This window comes from Mustela nivalis (assembly GCF_964662115.1).
Source record: "Mustela nivalis genome assembly, chromosome: 5".
Taxonomy (NCBI): Eukaryota; Metazoa; Chordata; class Mammalia; order Carnivora; family Mustelidae; genus Mustela; species Mustela nivalis.
In genome coordinates this window covers 57548230-57570746 of record NC_139024.1, presented here as the reverse complement: position 1 = coordinate 57570746, position 22517 = coordinate 57548230, and the positions used below count along the sequence as shown (strand labels likewise).

General features: G+C 39.2%; 1 protein-coding gene across 4 annotated transcripts in view; it reads left to right on the top strand.

Moving 5' to 3' along the window:
* Window positions 1-22517, top strand: part of UTRN (utrophin) — a 507070-nt gene that overhangs the window by 134997 nt on the left and 349556 nt on the right. For all 4 annotated transcript variants that reach the window (XM_082730779.1, XM_082730780.1, XM_082730777.1 and 1 more), the window contains 8 exons: window positions 970-1071; window positions 4079-4186; window positions 4469-4648; window positions 5752-5921; window positions 9476-9599; window positions 12914-13001; window positions 19113-19342; window positions 19477-19657. In XM_082730779.1, coding sequence (XP_082586905.1) covers window positions 970-1071; window positions 4079-4186; window positions 4469-4648; window positions 5752-5921; window positions 9476-9599; window positions 12914-13001; window positions 19113-19342; window positions 19477-19657 — 1183 coding nt within the window. The remainder of the gene's footprint in view (window positions 1-969; window positions 1072-4078; window positions 4187-4468; window positions 4649-5751; window positions 5922-9475; window positions 9600-12913; window positions 13002-19112; window positions 19343-19476; window positions 19658-22517) is intronic.

The window sequence follows — 22517 nt, the reverse complement described above, 5'->3', positions numbered from 1 at the left end:
TGACTTTTTGGTGGAACATTACTTATTACAGTAACCTGAGAGCTAGGCACCCATTCATATCTTCCCTATTTAACAGTGAGGGGATGGAGATTCATGTGATGCCACTGAGATTTAAGTAGGCAATGAATTTTCATGCCAAGACTGGAGTCCTGTCTTTTGGCTCTAACTTCTCTACTCTTTGCTTTCTACAAAGCTTACCCCGGTATTAAATATTGAAGTAATATAATATGAAATTAAATAATTCCTTGAACATGTAAGTAATGTGGAAATTAAATGTAACATTTGTTAATCATTATTTAGAAAGTGGTAATAAAATAATGTGTTGGAAAAGTCATCATAAAAAATGATTTTTAAACAGTCGAATTTATTCATTTAGCATTGCTGATACTCCTAAGATTCTGTTCCTGATTTTTGTGTACTATAAACAGAACAAATCAATTGAGCATTTTAAAAAATCTTACAGAAACTCAAAACAGTTTTTATAAGGTTAAATTTTTTTTTTTTTTCCTTTTTGGTATTCCACATGAAAATTTTCTTGGCATGTAAAAGGTGGTTAATTGATGTAATGAATTTTTTTGAAAAGATAATTACAGCCTGAAAAATTTGAAGCACAAAAAGTAGATATGTATGCTCTGTTCTGAAGGTATGTGAAAAATGTCAAATTATCATATAAAAACCACTGATACAGAAAGAGCAGGAATTTGGAGTCAAAAGTTAAAGAACAGAGTTCTCACTGTACCACTTTCTAACTATGTAATACAAAACAGTTAAGTTCTTTGGAAATTAGTTTTTCTCATCTATAAATTTATAGGATTCATCTGTACTATTTTAAAGCAATTTTTATTAAAAATATTTTTTATAAATTGTTACTCTGTAGTAAAGAGCAATGGATGTCATTAATTTCTTTAAGGATCATTGTAACTATCTTTTAAGATTCTATTGACAAAGGATGGTTTCTTCCTTTACTAGAAACTTGGTGAACGCTGGACAGCAGTGTGCCGTTGGACCGAGGAACGTTGGAATAGGTTACAAGAAATCAATATGTTGTGGCAGGAATTATTAGAAGAACAGGTATGAAACTGTTAGCCATAATGGGTGTGACAGATGGTGAAAAGTAACCTATATTTAATGATGGTATTATGATAAACTTATCTTGTTTACTTTCCTTTGAAATGAAAATACACAATATTTATTATTTTCAAAATCAGATTTCTGTGCATTTTATAACCAATCAAGTAACTTATTCATAGAAATCATATTATATGGCTTCATGGTAGTAACACTTAATTTGATGTGTTTGTTATGTTATTATGTAGACATTCTACTTTCATGATTATGATTTCTTATTGTATTTGTGTTGGATATTGTGTGTGAATTTTTATCAACATAGTAGTGCCTAGCACATTTAGCTCAGTAAATAATTCATAAATGAATCCACTCAATGTTTTATGAATTTTAAATCACAGTTTTTCTTGATTTTTAACCAAGATAAACTACTGAAATTAACAGGAAAATATTATTTAGCAACACCATCATTTAATACTGGGTTAATACTCTTTTTTTTCCATTAAGAATTACTATGGCAAATGAACTTTTGGCTCTGATAAATAAAAAGCTGCCACTGAAGTTTTCAGTCAGAAGTGTGCCCCTTTGCCCACCCTCCATCCTTCCAGAAGAGCAACCATCAAAACAGAATACAAATAAGCAAAACTTTTCTCCCAAAATGTCAGACATTGTGGTTTTAGAAAATAAGCAGATACTTTATTCCCACATTTCAGTGTCCATTTAGATTCTTTTACATGCATTTCATTTCCATCCACAAAAAGCGAGTATATTCTTTTCAAGGGATAAAAACAAGTGTGTGGTGTTTTGTGGTTTACTAAATATGGTGGCAGAGAGAACATCTTAAAAAGTAGGTTGCAAAATTTTCTCAGTATAAATTGTTAATCACTACCTCCTGCCCCCAGTCTTTGGCCAGAATTTTCTTATTAAGAATCCTTTGATGGATCTTATTCTGACTTCTGACATATTTTCGTTTCACTATATAAATGTTTATGTTTACTTGAGCCCTTGTATTCAGACTAAAGAGTCACAGAGAATAATTAAATTTCACTTCAGTAATGACAGTAGGACACATTGATGGCTAGAGAAAACCATTGTGTTCCTCTTATACTAAGTAAAATAATTTAAAATTCAGAAATACTTTTTAATTTGGTAATAAAAATTTTTAAAAATAGGGAATGACTAGTAGTTTGGCCATCTGTATTTAGATTTAAAACTAACCTCTGAGTGGCTTTCTGCTAGTGTTAGGGATGGAGAATCTTGTTAAGATGTAGAATTGGAACCAACGTTGGTACTTAATATACAGATAACTTGCTTTTGCATGGTGAGACTAAATAACCTGAATCTGAGTTAAAAAATCTTTAAGGAAACTATCTTTTACTTGGTTATAGAGGCTTTGCAACAGTTAGAAATGGGCTCGAGAATTCGTTCCATACTTATGCAGGACAGGCCAAGTGTAAGTGTGGCATGCAGGGTATTCTATAAAGAACTTCAGCCTACCTTTCCAACTTCAGTTTTCCCTCCATCCTTCCATGTCCCCAGGTGCAAACCCTGATTTCCCAGTTTGTAGCCCATTCTTAGACTGTCAGTGCCATGAGAGTAGTGCTGGTTCTTTTTCACTGTTCTTTTCCCAATGCACGGCACATTGTAGCTTCCTCATGGTTTGCATTCTTTTGTTTTTGTGTTTTTTGAAAGAGTGAATGTATTCTGTTTGTTTTCTGGCTTCTCTGTTTTCACTTAAGGGGTGGTATCTGCTAGGGAATGTCATTTTACCATTTTTTTTTCATTTTTGAGCTCTCCTCTTCCTCAAGGAATGCTGTTGTCTATAAACTACCTCTCCCTCCCCCACTATCCTAAAACTAGAAGTCATCTCTTCTTCTTTGGAACTGTATGACATTTAATGTGTGTGTGTGTGTGTATTTAATTCCCAAATTAAAATATAGTGCAGACACAATTATATAATATTATATTTATATTATATAAATATTATATATTAGAAATATAAAATAAGCTATATATATGTATATATACTTTTTAATTTGGTAATAAAAACCATATACATACATATACATACATACATACATATACATACAATATATACATATATATAGTAGTATCTGCACTTAATTTTGCCATAGTTAACTTATGTGCATATCTTACCCCTTTACTATATTTAATTTCCTAATGTTCATTTGTGTGTGTGTGTGTGTGTGGAATATAGAGGAAAATAAATAAAATAGTTAGAGAAAGAATTGATTCTACTACTAACACAGAACCAAGACTTTTTCCTTCAACTATATAGAAAAGAGCTTCTGCTACATATAATTGTATTGTGGGAAGAATTATCCCAAAGCAGCCATGTGGTTTTCCATCTCTCTTTCAAGTTTCTCTTTCTGCATTACTGAACATCTTCTTCATGTTGGCCAATGCAGTTTAAATGTCTTTATGTTGGCTTTGGACTATCCTTAAATTTTCTCTTCTAATCACAATTGCTGTTGAACGTGGAGCATTACTGTGATTTTCTTGAATGATGCTGTGGAAAAACCATTGGCTTTGGGGTGTGGGTCTTTGATCTGTTTCTCTCATTAACTAACCAAGTAATTTTAGACATATAATAGCTTATCTCTCTCTCCTCCCTAAAATGCTGTGCTGGGTGAGGACAGTTCCTAAGTTTTGTCCTGCCTCTTGAGAGTTATAAGGTGATTCCTTTGGAGATTTGGATAGTAATTGGATTTTAGCCTTTTAGTTCCACCTACCTCCCTGAGAATTAGGCTTAATTACCCAGATGTGGGGGCTAACGTCAGATTGATCTGTTGCAAATCTAAGAAGGATAATATCTTAAAGAAAGATGTATTTCTAGGCCATGCATGTCTCAAGATTGGGTGTTTGAAGTCTTTCCTACCCTAGGTGGAGTGAAGCCTCAACTAGCATGAAAATTAGAGACTTGGGAACTCTATTGAATTGAATAACCAAACGATTCTCCAAATATAATTCTGACTTTTGTGATTATTTGTAGTGCTTGTTGAAAGCTTGGCTAACTGAAAAAGAAGAGGCTTTAAATAAAGTCCAGACGAGCAACTTCAAAGACCAAAAGGAACTAAGTGTCAGCATTCGACGACTGGCTGTAAGTGGTGTTGCTGTCAACATCTGGGCTATAAGCCTGTGACATTTTAGTGTTTTCTGTCATTGGTTAACGTGGTTTAGTGAATACAGGTTATGGATCCTTATGCAGCACTAGAACACTGCCATGTAATGATCCAGAACCGGGAATCTTAGATTTTAACATTAGTGAACTGCATAGCAAGTAAATTTTACTATAAAATGTATGTTTGCATTTCCTGATGAGGGGGCAGAAATATAGAGTCCTTTTAAGAGGGAGTCTTCTAATAAATATTTCAAATACTAGATTTTGAAGGAAGACATGGAAATGAAACGTCAAGCATTGGATCAGCTAAGTGAGATTGGCCAGGATGTGGGTCAATTACTTGATAATCCCAGGGCATCCAAGAAGATCAACAGTGACTCAGAGGAACTAACTCAGAGATGGGATTCTTTGGTTCAGAGACTCGAAGATTCCTCCAACCAGGTACCTTTTGCTTTGGATTGTATGTTGTGCCATGAAGTAAAAATTAAATGTTCAGTTTAGTTTTAGTTTTTAGAAATTTTAGTATTTTAGTATTTAGAAATAAAAGAATAGTAGATAAACTGCAAACTAAAAAGTAGATTCCTTATACCTGGCTTACTATAAAATTGAGAAATTGACTTGTGAAAAATCTTTCGTTTTTTGAAGTAAATTTTAATAGATCGTCAGAAAATCTAATATCCAGTAAGTTAACTCTTAGTAAACTGATACTGCTTAGACATGAATCCATTAAATCATCTTTAAATCTTAATCTTATTAATTTAAAAATATATACTAGTGATTTGATAAAATATACAACTTTGGTTTGTACATGGATATTCATAGCATTATTGTTTATAATAGCGCAGAAGTGCATCAGCTTAATGTCCCATCCATAGAAGGATGGATAAATGAAGGTGGTATATCCATGCAATGGAATATTATTTGAGGGTTAAAATCATGAAGTACTGACACATGCTACAGTGTGAATGAACCTTGAAAATATTATGCAAGGGACGCTTGGGTGGCTCCTTCGGTTAAGTGTCTGCCTTTGGCTCAGGTCATGATCCCAGGTCATGATCCCAGGGTCCTGGGATTGCGCCCCGCATCGGGCTCCTTGCTCAGTGGGAAGCCTGCTTCTCCTTCTGCCTTCCGTTCCCCCTCCTTGTGTTCATTCTCCCTCTCTGGCAAATAAATAAATAAAATGTTAGAAAGAAAATATTATGATAACCACAAGAAGCTGGTCACAAGATTGAATGCACTATAACTCTCTCTATGTGAAACACCCCAAATAGGCAAATCCATAGAGATAATAAAAGAGGTTAGTCATCAGCAGGGCCTGGGGGGAGAGGTGGATGGGCAGGGTGGACTGTTAATGGCTATGGAGTTTCTTTTGGGGAAATGATAAAACTATTCCTCAGTGAGAAGGTGGGGAATGCTCGCACAGTTCTGAACATACGGTAACTACCGAACAGCGTACTGTTGAAGGGAGAACGGGACAGCGTGTGAATTACAGTCCAGTAAAGCTGTGACAACACAGTAAAATGTCTGGCTGATTTATCCTTCAGGTGACTCAGGCTGTGGCAAAACTGGGGATGTCCCAGATTCCTCAGAAGGATCTTTTGGAGACGGTCCGCGTAAGAGAACAAGTAACTACGAAAAGATCTAAGCAAGAACTGCCGCCGCCCCCTCCCCCAAAGAAGAGACAGACTCCTGTGGATGTCGAAGCTAAGAAAAAGTGAGAAGGGATAGAGACATTTTCCAAATGCACTAGGGCACATCATGTGTACTCATCACTAATTCTATGCAAATTTAGATGTAATTATTATTATGGAAACTCAGTTGCTGAACCTCTCACTACCCCTGAGGCTTCTGACTGCTCCCCTCCGTGCTGGCTAAGCATCTGAATGTCTCAGGTGATCGTATTTATCCTGGGTTCAGTCTGGAAAACTGTGTGACAGAACCCTTGCTTCTTCATTTCCCGTGTCTACCTTGGGAGGCTAGGATTGCCCGTGATTGCCTGTTCCTTCTTTCTTTCACTGTGAGGACCCTGGCGGTTTTTCTTTAGAAAGATCTCCTTATTCTTTGTACTTCCCTTTCCTCCTCTTGCCAAAAAATACTAAATGCAGGGAAGTCATTCCTTTGTAGTCTCCTTTTTTCCCCTCATTTTTTTTTTTCACATTTTCCTCCTTTTTCAATTCTTTTGTTAGATTCATGAACACATTCTTTAGGCTTGGCTTAAAGATCCATCTTTGACATAAAATGTCTTTTTTTTTTTTTTTTTTTTTTTAGTCTTATTGATTCAGAGGAAACTCAGACTCTTTAGAAAAGGACTAATCTCATCTGATAGAAATTGAGCATCTATATGGCAGCTACGCTGTGGAGCTGGGCTGTGTGACACCCCGGTAACAGACCTCACCTGCCCCCGAGCAGCCGAGCTGTAAATCAGCCCTTCTAGTCTCTTCCTTCTATGGGAGAATCCTGGTGCTGGGATAAATGGGGAATTATTTGGGGCCTGAATAAAAATGGTATGATTTCCCCAATGTAGCTTCTGTTAGATGAAGTGGGATTCCAATTTTACTGGATGCTTTTCATTTTGATAATAAGGCTGTGTGTCTGCCTCCTACCAGCCTCTCCCTGCTGGGCCTGGAGGACCCCCAAGGTGCAGGCAGCGGCTGCGGACACTACTTGTTGAGGTCGAGGCAGCACAGGAAGAAGAAGCTCCTGATGTGAATATTGCCACAGGTCTTTTCTTCCCTGAGTGTTTATTTTTGGCCTAGTAGATCTGGCCCCGTGTCTCTCCGGTGCTGACTTGGTGCATTTGGAAGCAGGGAACGTTGTAAAAAACTAAGGGTGCAGAGCTATAAAATCTCACACATGGGCCTGTTGTAGAGAGTCCTTCTGCTGCAGGCAACAGAATCCTGTACCAAAGGTGACCTCAACAATGAGGTCATCAATTCTCTCACATCGGTTCTCTTACAGGAAGTCCGGAGACAGGGCATTTGGATGCGATGGTGGGGCTCAGCCTCCTACCATAGGGCCTTTCCGAGGATGTTGCCTTTCACCATCATGCGTGTCCTCTGGTGCTCCCAAGACACTGCTGGAGCACTGGGAAGAGCATCCTTTTAGAACCTGATATATATTTAGGAGGGGCAGTTTTTCCTTATTTGACTTTTTTTTTTTTTTTCCAAATCAGGGAGAAAGATCTTGCCAGAAGGTATTGGTTAACTTTTCCCACTGTCTCAATGGCCAGGATTCAGTCACTTGCCCCCAGCTTGGGTGCATGGGAGGCTGAGACTGTCTGGCTTCTTTGGTCTCTTTATTTGCATTCTGGGGGAGTTGGACCACAGAGGGAAGTTGGGGAGGGGAGTGTCTGTGGGTTGGGCAACCAACTGTGAGTACCATAGTCTTCCAGTCCATGATTTGATTGATGCAGTTAATTCCTGGACAAATAGAAGCTTTTGTATGTCCAGTATTGTGATAGAGGGCAGTGAGATCTCATTATTAGGTTATTTTTACGGGGAGCCCAAGTCCCTCCCCTTCATGACTACCCATGAGGGCTAATTCTGCTTTCTGGGGCGATATAGAGTCCCACCAGCTCTCTTCAGTATGGTGCCTCGTCAGTATGGGAGGGGTTTCATATTCCCATTGCTGTGGGCCTTCAGAGTAAAGTCTCCCTAACCATCGTAAGTGTGACATGCTTTCCAGACCCTTTAATGCTGTCCGTCTCCGGTAGAAACCACTATTAGCTTGTCTTAAAATGGGCTGTCAGAGCAGATGAGAGCTCAGTACAATTTATAAAACCTGCTTCAGAAATGGCAGTTTACTTCCCCCCTGCTCTTCTCTTGGTGCTGCTGGTGACTGTTTTTATCAGCTCAAGCTGTGGAGGGACAATTCTTTCCTCTGATGGGGATCTCTGTTAACATGACCTGAGACCATTGCCGCTCTGTAAAAACCAAATAGTCATAATTCACCAGAAACACTTGAAGGTCTTTCCCCAAAAGAACCAGACAACCTGTGCTCACCTTCAAGTTCCTAAAAATCCCCAGCAGTTGTTTTGAGGAGTCCTGTGAGTAGAGTCCTGGTGAGGAGGACCCACCGAGCTCTACCAGCTATCGCTTTGGAGCCTGGGGCCATTATTTAAAACGTCCATGAGCTCCATTTCTCTGGCATTAAAAGGGATAATAATAGTCTAGGCATCTCAGGGTTGTTGTGAGGATTACTTGAGTTAAGCATAGACACAGAACACTTAGCAAAGGGCCTGGTATGTGGCCAGCGATCAGGGAGTGCTCCCCTCTTGCCCCTGCTCATGGTGGTTTCCACAGGCTTTTTCGGGTTTGTCCCCTTTTTCCTTCCATCCTCACGTCTCTGTTCTGGGTCCCGGGACTACCACAGCCTGCTTTCCTCTCTGGTCTTGTCTCTCTTTATTTTTTCTGCACAGTGAGCTCTAGAGGATGAACACAGTCATGCCAGTCCTGTGTTTTCAAGCCTTCACCTGCTCTGTGTTGCCCTTTGGTTGTGCCCAGACTCCTTAATCTGTCTTGCAGAGCCTTCCAGGAGTGGGTTGGTGTGGCTCTCTGCCATGCTGGCAGTGGTCCTTGCCTGTCTAGTGCTCACTGTTCCAGCCACGCCTAGCTGCTTGCTGTTCTCAGTGTGGTCCTCCTTGTCTTTGTTCTCCCTTTGCAAGGAAAACTCCCGGGCATAGTACCGCTGTTGTGCTCCAGGAAGCCATCCCTTCCTGACTGAATTAGGAGCCATTACGGTGAATTCCTGGCATTAGCACCTGGCGAGTTCTCTTGTGATTTACCTGTACTTTCCATTACTCCAACGAGACAGGAAGCACCATGAAGGCTGGGATTGTGTCTGAGTTACCTTCATATCAAGAGCCCAGTCCAGTGCCTGGCATACACTGAACTCAGTAATTATGTGTAATTAAAGGAGACATTAGTTTAAGAATATCTGTACCTGCTTTTTCCTTTTATTTTCCAATCAAATATTTTCCATTATCCAAGGGAGTTTATACAAATGCAAATGATTTCTTACAAAGTTTAAAGTTATTCAGTTATTTAAAAATTATTTATTAACGTGACAATATTATTCTTCTTTTCAAACTTTTAATGTAAATGTGTGATTTTACTTTGCCTGGTTACTCTATGTCTATGATGTCTTTTTTTTTTGGAGGCATATTTTGAACATGTGCCTGGTGGGTGTTTTGATGGCTCTGTTTCTTGAGCCAAGTGAAACAATAGAAGAATAGGAATGACAAACAGTAACATCTGAATCTTAAATCAGGTTTGATGCTGTAAGTACAGAGCTGTTGAACTACATTTTGAAATCAAAGACTGCCATTCAGGCTGCAGAGATGAAAGGGTATAAGAAGATGCAAGAAACTTCAGAAATGAAAAAGAAGTTGAAGGTAAAACATAAAACAAAAATATCCTTGTGAATAAAATATTTCACTGAGGGTTTGATTTGCTGTTGACATAAAGGTGTGATGGGATCCAAAGGCTTTCTGTAAAATAAATGTAGCTGTAAGGTAGCTTTTAGAACATTGTAGTAAATTGTGAATCAATCAAGCTGGCTGGCAATCAGATCCCTGTGTGGAGGGAGGGATTTTTTTGCCCCTTCCCCCCTAACTTCTGAGATGTGCAGGACGGAATGGTTCTAAGGTGTGATCCAGTTATTAGTATTATTTTTTACCTTGATTAGGTCTCCCTTAATCTAGTCCCTAATAATGTCTATGACTTTGTGTATGCTGAAGATATTTTGCACTCTGAATACAACAAATGATTTCAAATCTCAAAATCCCTTCAATATACCTTCTTTAGGAAAGAGACATATTTTAAAAAAATAAACACTGTGAAAATATATAGGATCTTAACTCTGCTACTTTGTATCTCATGCGTGTTACTGTAAATTGTGACAGGAGATTATAGTGACTTAAATCTTTGGTGTTCATTAGGTGTGTGTGCATCCTTTCACGAAGTGTTTGGACACCTAGAGCAAGTGTGTATGTAGTCTTGTCTACATCGGTGACCGAGTTTGTGAAGATTTTGGAGAACATTTCCAAAACGAGATGTGTGTAAATATCAGGGATGTAAGCCAGAAAGTGGTGTTCCTATGGGGGCTGAGAGGAGCCCAAGGCTGTGGTGGTCTCTGTTTTCACTGGGGAAGTCCAGAGGGTGAGGTAGCACCACACTGGGACCAGAAGGCCCAGCTGGCAGGGGTGCCCTGAGCAGAGGCATGGAAGTGGACACCTGGATTGTGCTCGTTTTTGCTGTTGTTCTTTTAGTGCCAGGTGTGTGTGTAAGATAGTAGAGAGTTCAGGTTGGAGAGGCGGTTTGGAGTCAGACCCTGGTCAACTTATGTTTGGGTGAGAAGTTCAGACCGACTCCTGTCCTGTCCTTGCATTATCAGTGCTTTTATTTAGAGGGTACCGTTGACCGTTGGTTCCCAGATCCAAAGGATGGATTTGTTTGCTCCTCCGACCTGCTGCCTCTGCAGCATTTGCCACGGTTCACCCTTCCTTTCTTCTTATACTCTCACAGTCCTTGGCTTCTGTGGCCAGTGATGCTTCTAAAATAATCTGATCAGGTGGCTTCCATGGTGGCAGCTAACTAATGGCTTCCCACTGCAACAGGGATGAAATTCACATGGCCCTGATGTGCACCCAGAGCTTCAGCCCTCTCGAATCCTGCTCTTTGCTCACTTCCCTGCCTTCACCACACGTGCTGTTTTCCATGCTAAGAATGGCCCTTATTAAGCCTTTGTGCTGTGTGGCTGAAAAGCCCTCCACTCCAGCCAGTAAGCTTCTTTTAGCCTCATTAGGACGATTTAAGTGGTTCATCTTTGGACTTCCATGTTGCTTTGACCACACCTCTGTGAAAGCCCTTATTACATTTATGTCATTATTTGTTTCTATGCCTGCCTGCGAGTGCTTAGAAGAAGTGAGGATAATTTCCCATTGAACCCTCTATTTTCAGCACTCAGCAAAGTTCTTGGCTGATGGAAGGAGGGAGTGATGGCTGTGGAAAAGGGGATGTGGGAGGCTGTTAGCCTAGAAGCACCATTATCTGAGCCCTCTGTATGGGGAAGAGCTGTGTTGCATCATTTTGTAGGCTTCTCACAGTGCTGAAAAACCAATAGATGAGATTAATAAGCATTTAACATCCAGATTCTCAAAGGCAGAGAATGTGGAAATTACAGTGATCTTTATGGAACAAGTTCCAGAAAATATTAATAAGTTAAATTCCATCCTGTGATGTAGAAACAGTTTTACTCCTAGATTTTTTTTTACTATAATATTCGAAGGGATAAGAATAAGGACTGTGTTTTTTAGTGTGAGGCATGATTGGAAGTTCCCATGTTTTCCTTTCATATTTATAAGTTCCCTTATTTTGTTGTTTTTGACAAGTAGTGATAGATGCCGAGAGGGTTGGAAAAATGTAAAATGAAGAAAAGTTCACCATCACTTTAATCTCTAATTTTTCTTGCAAATTGGGGAAAGAGCAGCTTAATTGTGTGTTAGTAAAGGACTACCTTGTTCCAACTGATGGCACACGGAGGGGCGGGGGGAGATTCCCTCACTCAGTCTGTCATCACCACAAATCAGTTTGCACAGAACAGGCAATACTTCTCTAGTTTGGTGACTTTTTGCATTGATACTTCGTTTAACAAAACAAGTGGTGTTTCTTTGAATCTCTTGTTATGTCTTCATCTTTGACTATAAAATAGTCACATTGAAGTTATACAGATCAAAGTAGGACAGTTTATTGGATAGTGCTTATATGCACAGAAGTTAGAAGTGGGGTTCTTCTCTGGGTTGTCTGGTTGAAATGATACGGTTGCCTTAGAAGTTTTGATTGTGCTCTTATGGGCACTGTTTGCGTAGTTAATTTGATCAGTTGTGAATTGAGGAGTGGGAGAAATTTCAAATACCGACTGTTTATGTGTACACGTGTTTGTATGTCTTCATGATTTTGTTCAACCCTTCTTACTATTCCGGAAAGCTTTTGTCTTCCTTGTCTTTGAGATATTAGGGACATTGAGACTATCAAACCATAGAGACATAAATATTAAAATTAAGAGCCACTCTTCAAACTTGAGGAACAAAATGCTTTAGTTTGGGTCCCAAAGCATATTATCATAGTTTAAAATTATGTATGAACTATGCTTGTGGTTGAAGTTTACATTAGATCCTAAATTTAATATGATACCAACAAATAATATCAAGGCTCAAATGTTTCTATTTTTCTTGTTAATTAATTTTAGCCCAGTGATCTCTGTCATAGAATATTCAGCTCATTTCACTTAACAGTTATTTTTTATTGTGTGGCATAAACACTGAGGTTATGTATACAAATAGATATCCTGGATCTAAAACACTAATTTTAATTGTTTCCTCCTTTTTTAATTAATTCTTTCCTCTTGATAGGAACTCACAATTGTACAATTTTTTTCTTTTTAAAAGTAATCAAAGTTTTTTCAGTAATCAAATTTTTATGTTATTTGTTTAAATTTGTCTTTTGAATTTTAATCAGCTTTGGTATTCTGTAGGGTAGCTTGGAATTGCATAGTTTTGTCTTACAGTATTTCTCCTATGTCAACTTTGACTATAACACCGAAAGAGAATGTGGGAGGGACACAAACCCTGAAACTTACAATAGTGTGAACATTTCATTCTTTGAGAAGAAAGTTTGCAGTATTCTTATATTCGAATTTTATTTCTAGGGATTGGAAAAAGAACAGACAGAAAGAAGCCCCAGACTGGAAGAATTAAACCAAACAGGACAAATCCTTTTGGAGCAAATGGGGAAAGGTGAGACCCTTGATTATTTTTTTTTTAATGTGTTTTCGATGGTAGCATTGAATAATTACAGTTTGACAAATTATATATTTATTTTGCACCTTAGCCTTTCTTCCCTTTTTTCCCCTAAAAAAGTGGTTTTCGAAATTGTTTTAGGTAACAGAATCTGTTTTCAAATGAAATCCTATGCGCTGAAGCTGTTCTATAAAACAGATAAAAGAGAAGTTGTTCTGCTTTTATAGAGAGACAACCTAAAACTCTGATAGCTTAGCAGAGCAGTTGAAGATTGCTGTGGAAGATTTTAAAATCTCCTTCTTTAGGGTTATATATTGGGAATTTGTTTTGAAGAGGGGTGGCAACAGAAAATTTTACTTTTGTGATATTTGGGAAATGAAGTTACATTAAGGTAAATTCATTAAGGTTATTAGATTTTTGATCACTTCCAAATTAATATGTTAATTTACTGCAGATTTTTTTTATACTTAAATTTGATAAGGTGTTACTTGTATTTGAAATTTTTACCTGTATTTAAGGACTTTTTTTTCCTTTGCCATTAGCCCTCAGTGACTCAGGCGAGTGGAAAGATGAATATTTTTGCTGTCAGTTTTGCATATGATACTTTCTTTGGTCTAGCTCTGAAAGACCTTTCTTGTGAGTCCTATGCCTTATTCCAGTGATGGTAAATGCTTTGGAGGTCTTCTGCAATATTCTTTGACATAAGCCACAGATACCCAAGGCAGAATTAGGAATATTAGTTCGACAAGAATCTTCAGTGAGTGATTTTCAGTCTTTCTATTTTTTAACTTTTTGTTCTGGAAAATATAAATAATGTATGACACAAACAGAACAATGTAATGAAACTCCTTGTAGCAATTACCCAGCTTCAGTAATTAATGATATTCTGCCATTCTTGAATTATCTGTACCTCTACGTATTCCTTACCCCCTTGTTGTTATTATTATTGTTTATAGTTTTTTAACAAGCACAATTTACAGGGAACCTGGGTGGCTCAGTCAGTTAAATGTCTGACTCTTGATTTCAGCTCAGGTCATAACCTTAGGATTGAGCCCTGCATTGGGCTCCTAGCTCAGCAGGGAGTCTGCTTGTCCCTCTCCTCCTGCCCCCTATCTCTGCCACTCATGTGCCTCCCCTCTCTAAAACGAATAATTAAATCTTTTTAAAAAGAGAAAGTAAAATTTATTTACATTGAAATACATGGAACTTAATTGTGCTGTTTTGGCAAACCCATACCCACGTAACAGTATATAGAAAAATTCCATCTCTCCAGAAAGTTCCCTAGTGTCCTTTATGGTTCAGTCATCCTCTCCCTAAAATCACATTTTTTTAAAAACTTTAGATTATTTTTACCTCTGCTTTTAAAAAATTTGTAAATAAAGTATGCATACACATACACACACACACAATGGCACACACACATAGACACATTTTACACAAAAATATGGGTGTGTCCATATATGTCCGTTTATTTGGAAATTATTCAAATATACCACTATCAATCCATAGGTGTTAGTACTGCTCAATTTATTTCTTTTCTAAAAATATAAATAGACAGGATATTTATGGTTATTTTAATTAAAAAATCCTCCTGGCTCAATGTTTTAGTTACCCTGGGTGTGAGTACCCCACTTGGAAATTACTCTTTCAAAAATTTCTTTAAAGAGATCTAGAGAGGGGTACCTCGGTGGCTCAGTGGGTTAAAGCCTCTGCTTTCAGCTCAGGTCATGATCTCAGGGTCCTGGGATTGAGCCCCCGCATTGGGCTGTCTGCTCAGCAGGGGGCCTGCTTCCTCCTCTCTTTCTCTGCCTGCCTCTCTGCCTACTTGTGATCTCTGTCTGTCAAATAAATAGATGAAATCTTTAAAAAAAATAAAGAGATCTAGAGATACAGAGAGACCATAATTTCCCTGGAGATGCCGATTCTTTTGAGAATTACAGTAAATTGTGTGTTGAATTTATGTCAGTTACAATCGTAGATTCTTTTTTTTTTTAAAGATTTTATTTATTTAGTCAGAGAGAGCGAGCGAGAGTGAGCACAGGCAGGCAGAGTGGCAGGCAGAGTCAGAGGGAGAAGCAGGCTCCCCGCGGAGCAAGGAGCCCGATATGGGACTCGATCCCAGGACGCCGGGATCATGACCTGAGCCGAAGGCAGCTGCTTAACCAACTGAGCCACCCAGGCGTCCCACAATCGTAGATTCTTACTTGTACATCAGCATTGCAGTTGGGGAACCAGGCTTTGTCTGGTGTGAGTGTACTTTCACAGCACCTTCATGAATCATTTCACAGTCCATTCATGGGTACTTTCAAGAGTCTCGGTATTGAATTGGCCCTCATTTCTGCATCAGCTTTTAGGTGGCGTGGCAGGATTTGGGTGCTAAGGCTGGTGGGAAATGCTACCTGGGGAAGAAGTTGGTGAGAGGCGGTGTGTTACCATAAGAATGGGAGATGGGAGAGCTCAGGGTCTCCTACCCTCTTCTAGTTTTGTGTCCCTGGGCGAGTGGTGTAATCTATTTGTGTCTTCGCTTCCTCACCCGGGAAGTGAGGCATTCACTAGCGGAGTACAGCAGTTGTTGCATGCGTTCTTACTGTGAATAGGCATCTGCAAAAATTCATACTTGGGAAGCTGAGTTCACGTGAAAATGATACTTGTGAAATGCGAAGCACAATATCGGGGAATATGGTATTCATGGCTGTATAACAGAATGAATTTTGTGACATAATGTAGACCTGTTTAATTTTATGGGAAACTCTTTATATTTTGCATTACCATGTGTTTTTGGAGCATTGGTAGAGGAAATGCATCCATTACAGGATCCCAATTTTATTTATTTATTTTTTAAAAGATTTATTTATTTATTTTAGAGAGAGAGAAGTGGGATGGAAAGGCAGAGAGAGAGGGAGAGAGATAATTCTGAAGCAGACTCCTTGCTGAGTATGCAGCCTGACATGGAGGCTTGATCCCAGGACCCCGGGACCATGACTCCAAGCTGAAATCAAGAGCTCGCTGCTTAACCCACTGAACCACCCAGACGCCCCCTAATTTTATTTATTTTAAATCACACGCTTAGGGTGGGATGGGGACCTGGGCAGTGGGGGTATTGATTTGAATAGGGTGTCTATGTTCTGGGTTTAATTTCTTGCTTTTTGAGGAGGGTCTATGTCGCATTAGAGAATAAAAGTGACTTTTAAATACCTTCCCCACTGTCTTCCCATTTTATCCATTGTTCTAACTTTATAGTTTTGTATATTACTTCTCTCTGTGTGGTTTTAGTGCTGTTAATCCTACTGCTCTTATAAACCAGAAATGTTGAACAGAAATGAAAGCACAGTTGGGTGGTTCTTGCTGCTCTGCACCATACCCCCTGCCATTTCCCCTAAGAAATTTGATATAAACCCTGAAACACAGATAATTAAGATAGAGGAAGTTTTTTTACAGAGTGTAATTTGGCAAGAGTCTGCCTAGGTAAGGCTGTAGATAAATGGTTCAGTCCTTTAGAAAACAAGGCCTTGGTAAAACAGATGTTCCAATAATCATATCATTGATTTCCTCAAACTGGTTCCAGCAAAAGCCCTGCCACAGAGAAGTTTGATGGGACTTTTCTGCCTACTGCATTTGAATTATGTTTTGTGGTATTCTGTGAAGCATAAAAAGGTTTTAAACAATGAAATTATCTGTTTCATTCAACTTTCGTGGCTATTATATTTGGTTTTCTTGGTTCAGCCTATCTTTTTCCTAGAGATTGTGAACTAATAAGATAGACTAGCTGGAAACTTGGATAATATGGCTTTATGAAATGATGTTTATTATGACTAGCCTATGGAATTCAATGGTGGTCCTGTGTTTTGTAAATTTTTTTTGATTCTAACAGTAATAGATTGAAAAGTGCAAAGTCAAGTGAAAGTAAGTGGCAGGAATATGTTATGTTTTATTCCTTTTAGATAATTAATAAGGTGATGGTCTATTGACTTGGGCCTTTGATTAGTCATTTAAGAGTTGGTTGTTTTATCAAAATAGAAAATTTATAACTCAGGATCTCTGGGAGCAAAACAATTAATTTAGGGACACCTGGTTGGTTTAGTCAGTTATGTATCTGCCTTTGACTCGGGTTGTGATCCTGGGGTCCTGGGATGAGTCTGGTATTGGGCTCCTTGCTCAGTGGAGAGCCTGCCTCCCCTCTGCCTGCCATCCCCCTGCTTGTGGGTGAGCACTCTCCTTTCTGACAATTAAGTAAATAAAATCTTTAAAAAAATGAAAGAATTATTTAAAAAGACAACATAGTTTTCCTTGCCTGATATGCAAATTATGCTTTAATTATTACTTGATATCTGTCTAACTTACAATATCTCAAGCTTAGAGGAAGGGAGATTTAAATTTTGATAATTGGTTTGAAGAGGCAAAATGAATGAATTGTAATATATTATAATGAATAACTACCTTTTGCCTGTTTTCTAGATGAGTAGTGATAATTTTCTATCTCATCATTTTATCAGCTTTATCTTCTTTCTTGGTTAGCATAAATTACCCCGACATGCAAGTGAAGTAGCTGATGTTATTCCTTTGCCCCCTAGAATAGAAATAACGCGACAGATGCAAAGCCTAGATCCCCATTGCTCAGATGGTATGTCAGGAAAATGGTGATTTGTTTCATTTATGACCCTATTAGTAGAGATACATGAACTTGGGCTGTGGTGTGGGTGATTTGCCTGCGTCTCATATGCTATTACCTGTGTGTGATGCTGGCCAGCGAACTTCAGCACATGAGTTGGGTGATATATTCAAATTATATTATATCGTGTTTGCATTTCTATTTTTCAATGGATGCAATGTGCTGTAGTATTTTTAAGATAGCATCGTCTGTGGATCCTAAGGACCTTTTGTTTTACAACAGCTTTACTCCTCAGAGCTCTCATTACCCTGGATTTCAATTCTATATGTTTACAAAGCACCGTTGTTTTTCTCTCTCCTACTCAAATAATAAAGTTGTTAAGCCCATTCTTTCGACATGCCTGCTCTCCTAAGGGGATAAAGATTCCTTTGTAGATGTCCCATACTTTTTCAGTGTAATTTGCAATGATTTGATGTGTTTTATTGTCAGGGAAGGACTGTGATACAATTTATTATTACCTATCATGATTATTTCTACATTCCTGACCTCTCAAATATATGAGACAAAATTAGAGGACTTCAGTAATAAACAAAATGCCTTTTTTTTCCCTGATGTGTTTCAGAACATCAGAATGTGGTAGATTATCTTACCCCTGCATTGATATTTTGGTATTTGCTGGTCCATGTGTGGCATGCCCAGAAGGTTTGCAGATGCCTCTTGGGGCTGGCTGCTGGCCTGATGCTTCTGCACTCACCAGGTTGCCTCCCTATGCTAGTTCTTGCCATTCATTCTGCAATTCCTAGGATGCTGTGGTTGGATCACCAAAGACTCTTTGGAGCTACTTCCTCCATTGTTCAGCCAGCTGTCTCTTCTGTGATAATAGAAGGTTTACTTTCTCACGTCAGACCTTCGGACAGGTCCACAGCATTCACTGAATTTCTCTGGTCCCATCTAGAAGCTGGTGGAGGGGTAGGATACACATATTCTTTATAAAAGTCCATGTCTGGGGTGCCTGGGTGGCTCAGTGGTTTGGGCTGCTGCCTTCGGCTCGGGTCATGATTTCAGGGTCCTGGGATCGAGCCCCGCATCGGGCTCCCTGCTCCGCAGGAAGCCTGCTTCCCTCTCTCTCTCTCTCTCTCTCTGCCTGCCTCTCTGCCTACTTGTGATCTTTGTCTGTCAAATGAATAAATAAAATCTTAAAAAAAAAAAATAAAAGTCCATGGCTGCAGCTCCACTTATGTGGCTCTGGGGATAGCATATTCTCCCCAACAGCCGTTTCAAGCTCCCCCTCCCCCACTTTGGTCAAGGAATGAAACATAGTTACTCTTACCAACATCATTTTAATTTTGTTGTTGTGTTGCAAGGGACTTAAGGGAGTGATCATTATATGTGACATGGCCTCATTATTTTGAATAGGTTAGAATATTTATAACAAATTCAAAACCAGTTTTATAATAACATATGAAGCATCTGCTTATTTTTTTTTAATGTCTGTGTAGAGGGTGTTCCTACAGAAGAAATAAAAACTGTGCTGGAGAAGGTGTTCTCAGAATGGAAGGATGTGTCTCAACGTTTGGAAGATCTGGCAAGAAAGATTCAGCTACAGGAAGATATAAATACTTACTTTAAGCAGCTTGATGAGCTCGAAAAGACTGTAAAGGCGAAAGAGGAGTGGCTGAAACAAACTTCCTCCCAGCAACCCATGCTGAGTTTGAAGGACCCCTGTCAGGTAAAGAGAGAACCATCCAGAGCATGAAAGCCTTCTATGCCCAGTCCTGTACTTGAAGAAGATGCCACTTGTATCGTAAAATTTAGGTGAATTCATCTTCGGTCAGTTCCGTGACCCTGTTTCCTCTTCCGTAGCGGGAACTGATAGATCTGCTGGCGCTCCACCCCAGAATTGAAAAGGCGCGTGCCAGTTGCTCAGCCCTGAAGTCTCGTCCTTCTGCTCCGGATTTTGTCCGGGAAGCCTTCGAGAGCCTTCTGGGCCGCTACCAAGCTGTGCGACGGGAGTTAGAGCGCGGTCAGCAACAGCTGGAGAAGGGTAAACCCATCATCCTCTTGGTTTTCTTAGTTGAGGGCTCTGTTGTCTTCTCTTTCAGTTTGCTGTAACGTAAAAATCACTCCCCACATGTGGGCAAAGAACACACTTCTTCGTTCTGCACCAGCCACATTCTGTTGTCCTCTCTGCCTGCTACGGTTCGGGGTCTGAAAATATATTCAGAGTAGTTCCTGGATTCACACTTGTTTGGAAAAGTGCAGAAAGCTTTCACCTGCTCTAAAATCATGTTTCTAGGAGATAATGACTTTTAAGGACTTTTTTTGAAGGGTGCCGTGCTCCCCAGTTACTGAAGAGGCCAGCTAACACTCTTACTAGTAAGGCTAAAAAGAATGATTGCTTACTTCTGTTTGCTCAAAATGGTTTTAGCAATACTATCTCCTCTTTGAAAAGAAGTCATGTTTGTCTCTCAAAGTCTGAAATTATTTATTTATCAGTTTGTTTGTTTTTTGGTGGGGAGGGGCCGAGGGAGACAGAGAGAGAGAGAATCTTTTTTTTTTTTAATTTTTTAATTTTTAATTTTTTATAAACATGTATTTTTATCCCCGGGGTACAGGTCTGTGAATCGCCAGGTTTACACACTTCATAGCACTCACCAAAGCACATACCCTCCCCAATGTCCATAACCCCACTCCCCCTTCTCCTAACCCCCCTCCCCCCAACAACCCTCAGTTTGTTTTGTAAGATTAAGAGTCACTTATGGTTTGTCTCCCTCCCAAACCCATCTTGTCTCATTGATTCTTCTCCTACCCACTTAAGCCCCCATGTTGCATCACCACTTCCTCATATCAGGGAGATCATATGATAGTTGTCTTTCTCTGCTTGACTTATTTCGCTAAGCATGATACGCTTTAGTTACATCCACATCATTGCAAATGGCAAGATTTCATTTCTTTTGATGGCTGCATAGTATTCCATTGTGTATATTGTGGACATCTAGGTTCTTTCCATAGTTTGGCTATTGTGTACATTACTGCTATAAACATTCGGGTGCACGTGCCCCTTTGGACCACTACGTTTGTATCTTTAGGGTAAATACCCAGTAGTGCAATTGCTGGGTCATAGGGCAGTTCTATTTTCAACATTTTGAGGAACCTCCATGCTGTTTTCCAGAGTGGCTGCACCAGCTTACATTCCCACCAACAGTGTAGGAGGGTTCCCCTTTCTCCGCATCCTCACCAGCATCTGTCATTTGCTGACTTGTTTATTTTAGTCATTCTGACTGGTGTGAGGTGATATCTCATTGTGGTTTTGATTTGTATTTCCCTGATGCCGAGTGATATGGAGCACTTTTTCATGTGTCTGTTGGCCATCTGGATGTCTTCTTTGCAGAAATGTCTGTTCATGTCCTCTGCCCATTTCTTGATTGGATTATTTGTTCTTTGGGTGTTGAGTTTGCTAAGTTCTTTATAGATTCTGGACACTAGTCCTTTATCTGATATGTCGTTTGCAAATATCTTCTCCCATTCTGTCAGTTGTCTTTTGATTTTGTTAACTGTTTCCTTTGCTGTGCAAAAGCTTTTGATCTTGATGAATTCCAATAGTTCATTTTTGCCTTTGCTTCCCTTGCCTTTGGCGATGTTCCTAGGAAGATGTTGCTGCGGCTGAGGTCGAAGAGGTTGCTGCCTGTGTTCTCCTCAAGGATTTTGATGGATTCCTTTCGCACATTGAGGTCCTTCATCCATTTTGAGTCTATTTTTGGGTGTGGTGTAAGGAAATGGTCCAGTTTCATTTTTCTGCATGTGGCTGTCCAATTTTCCCAACACCATTTATTGAAGAGGCTGTCTTTTTTCCACTGGACATTCTTTCCTGCTTTGTCGAAGATGAGTTGACCATAGAGTTGAGGGTCTGTTTCTGGGCTCTCTATTCTGTTCCATTGATCTATGTGTCTGTTTTTGTGCCAGTACCATGCTGTCTTGATGATGACAGCTTTGTAATAGAGCTTGAAGTCCGGAATTGTGATGCCACCAACTTTGGCTTTCTTTTTCAATATCCCTTTGGCTATTCGAGGTCTTTTCTGGTTCCATATAAATTTTAGAATTATTTGTTCCATTTCTTTGAAAAAGATGGATGGTACTTTGATAGGAATTACATTAAATGTGTAGATTGCTTTAGGTAGCATAGACATTTTCACAATATTTATTCTTCCAATCCAGGAGCATGGAACATTTTTCCATTTCTTTGTGTCTTCCTCAATTTCTTTCATGAGTACTTTATAGTTTTCTGAGTATAGATTCTGTGCCTCTTTGGTTAGGTTTATTCCTAGCTATCTTATGGTTTGGGGTGCAATTGTAAATGGGATGGACTCCTTAATTTGAGAGAGAGAATCTTAAGCAGGTTCCATGCTGGGCTCAACGGGGTCTAGATCTCACAAGCGTGAGTGGGTGCCTAGCTCACTGGGCCACCAGAGGCACCTCAGAGTCTGAAAAAATTTAAAGAGTTTTTACTTTTGGAATAAACCTGATTTTGGCAAGTTACCTGTTAAATGCTTTGAGAACTCGTTTCTCATCTGTCCTATTTTTTTCTCCTTAGCTATTGTGTAAATCAGGAATTGTGTTGTACTATGTAATGTTATAGGTCATGCATGTTTAAAAGCTGTATGTTGAACCATGTCCTTCCTTGTAGCAAATGTAGATTTTGTAATGACTTGTAGGAATCTGTATGTGTCCATGGCAAGCAAATATGTCACGCTGTCTTTCTTCTGGAAAGGCATTTGGACACTATGCTTTTTTGTTCACTGAATTCAGTTAACCTAGAGTGTAAAATAAATGTTTCAGAGTATTGCTTTTTAAATTTACTCTTATAAAACATGCCTTCGGGGGTGCCTGGGTGGCTCAGTCGTTAA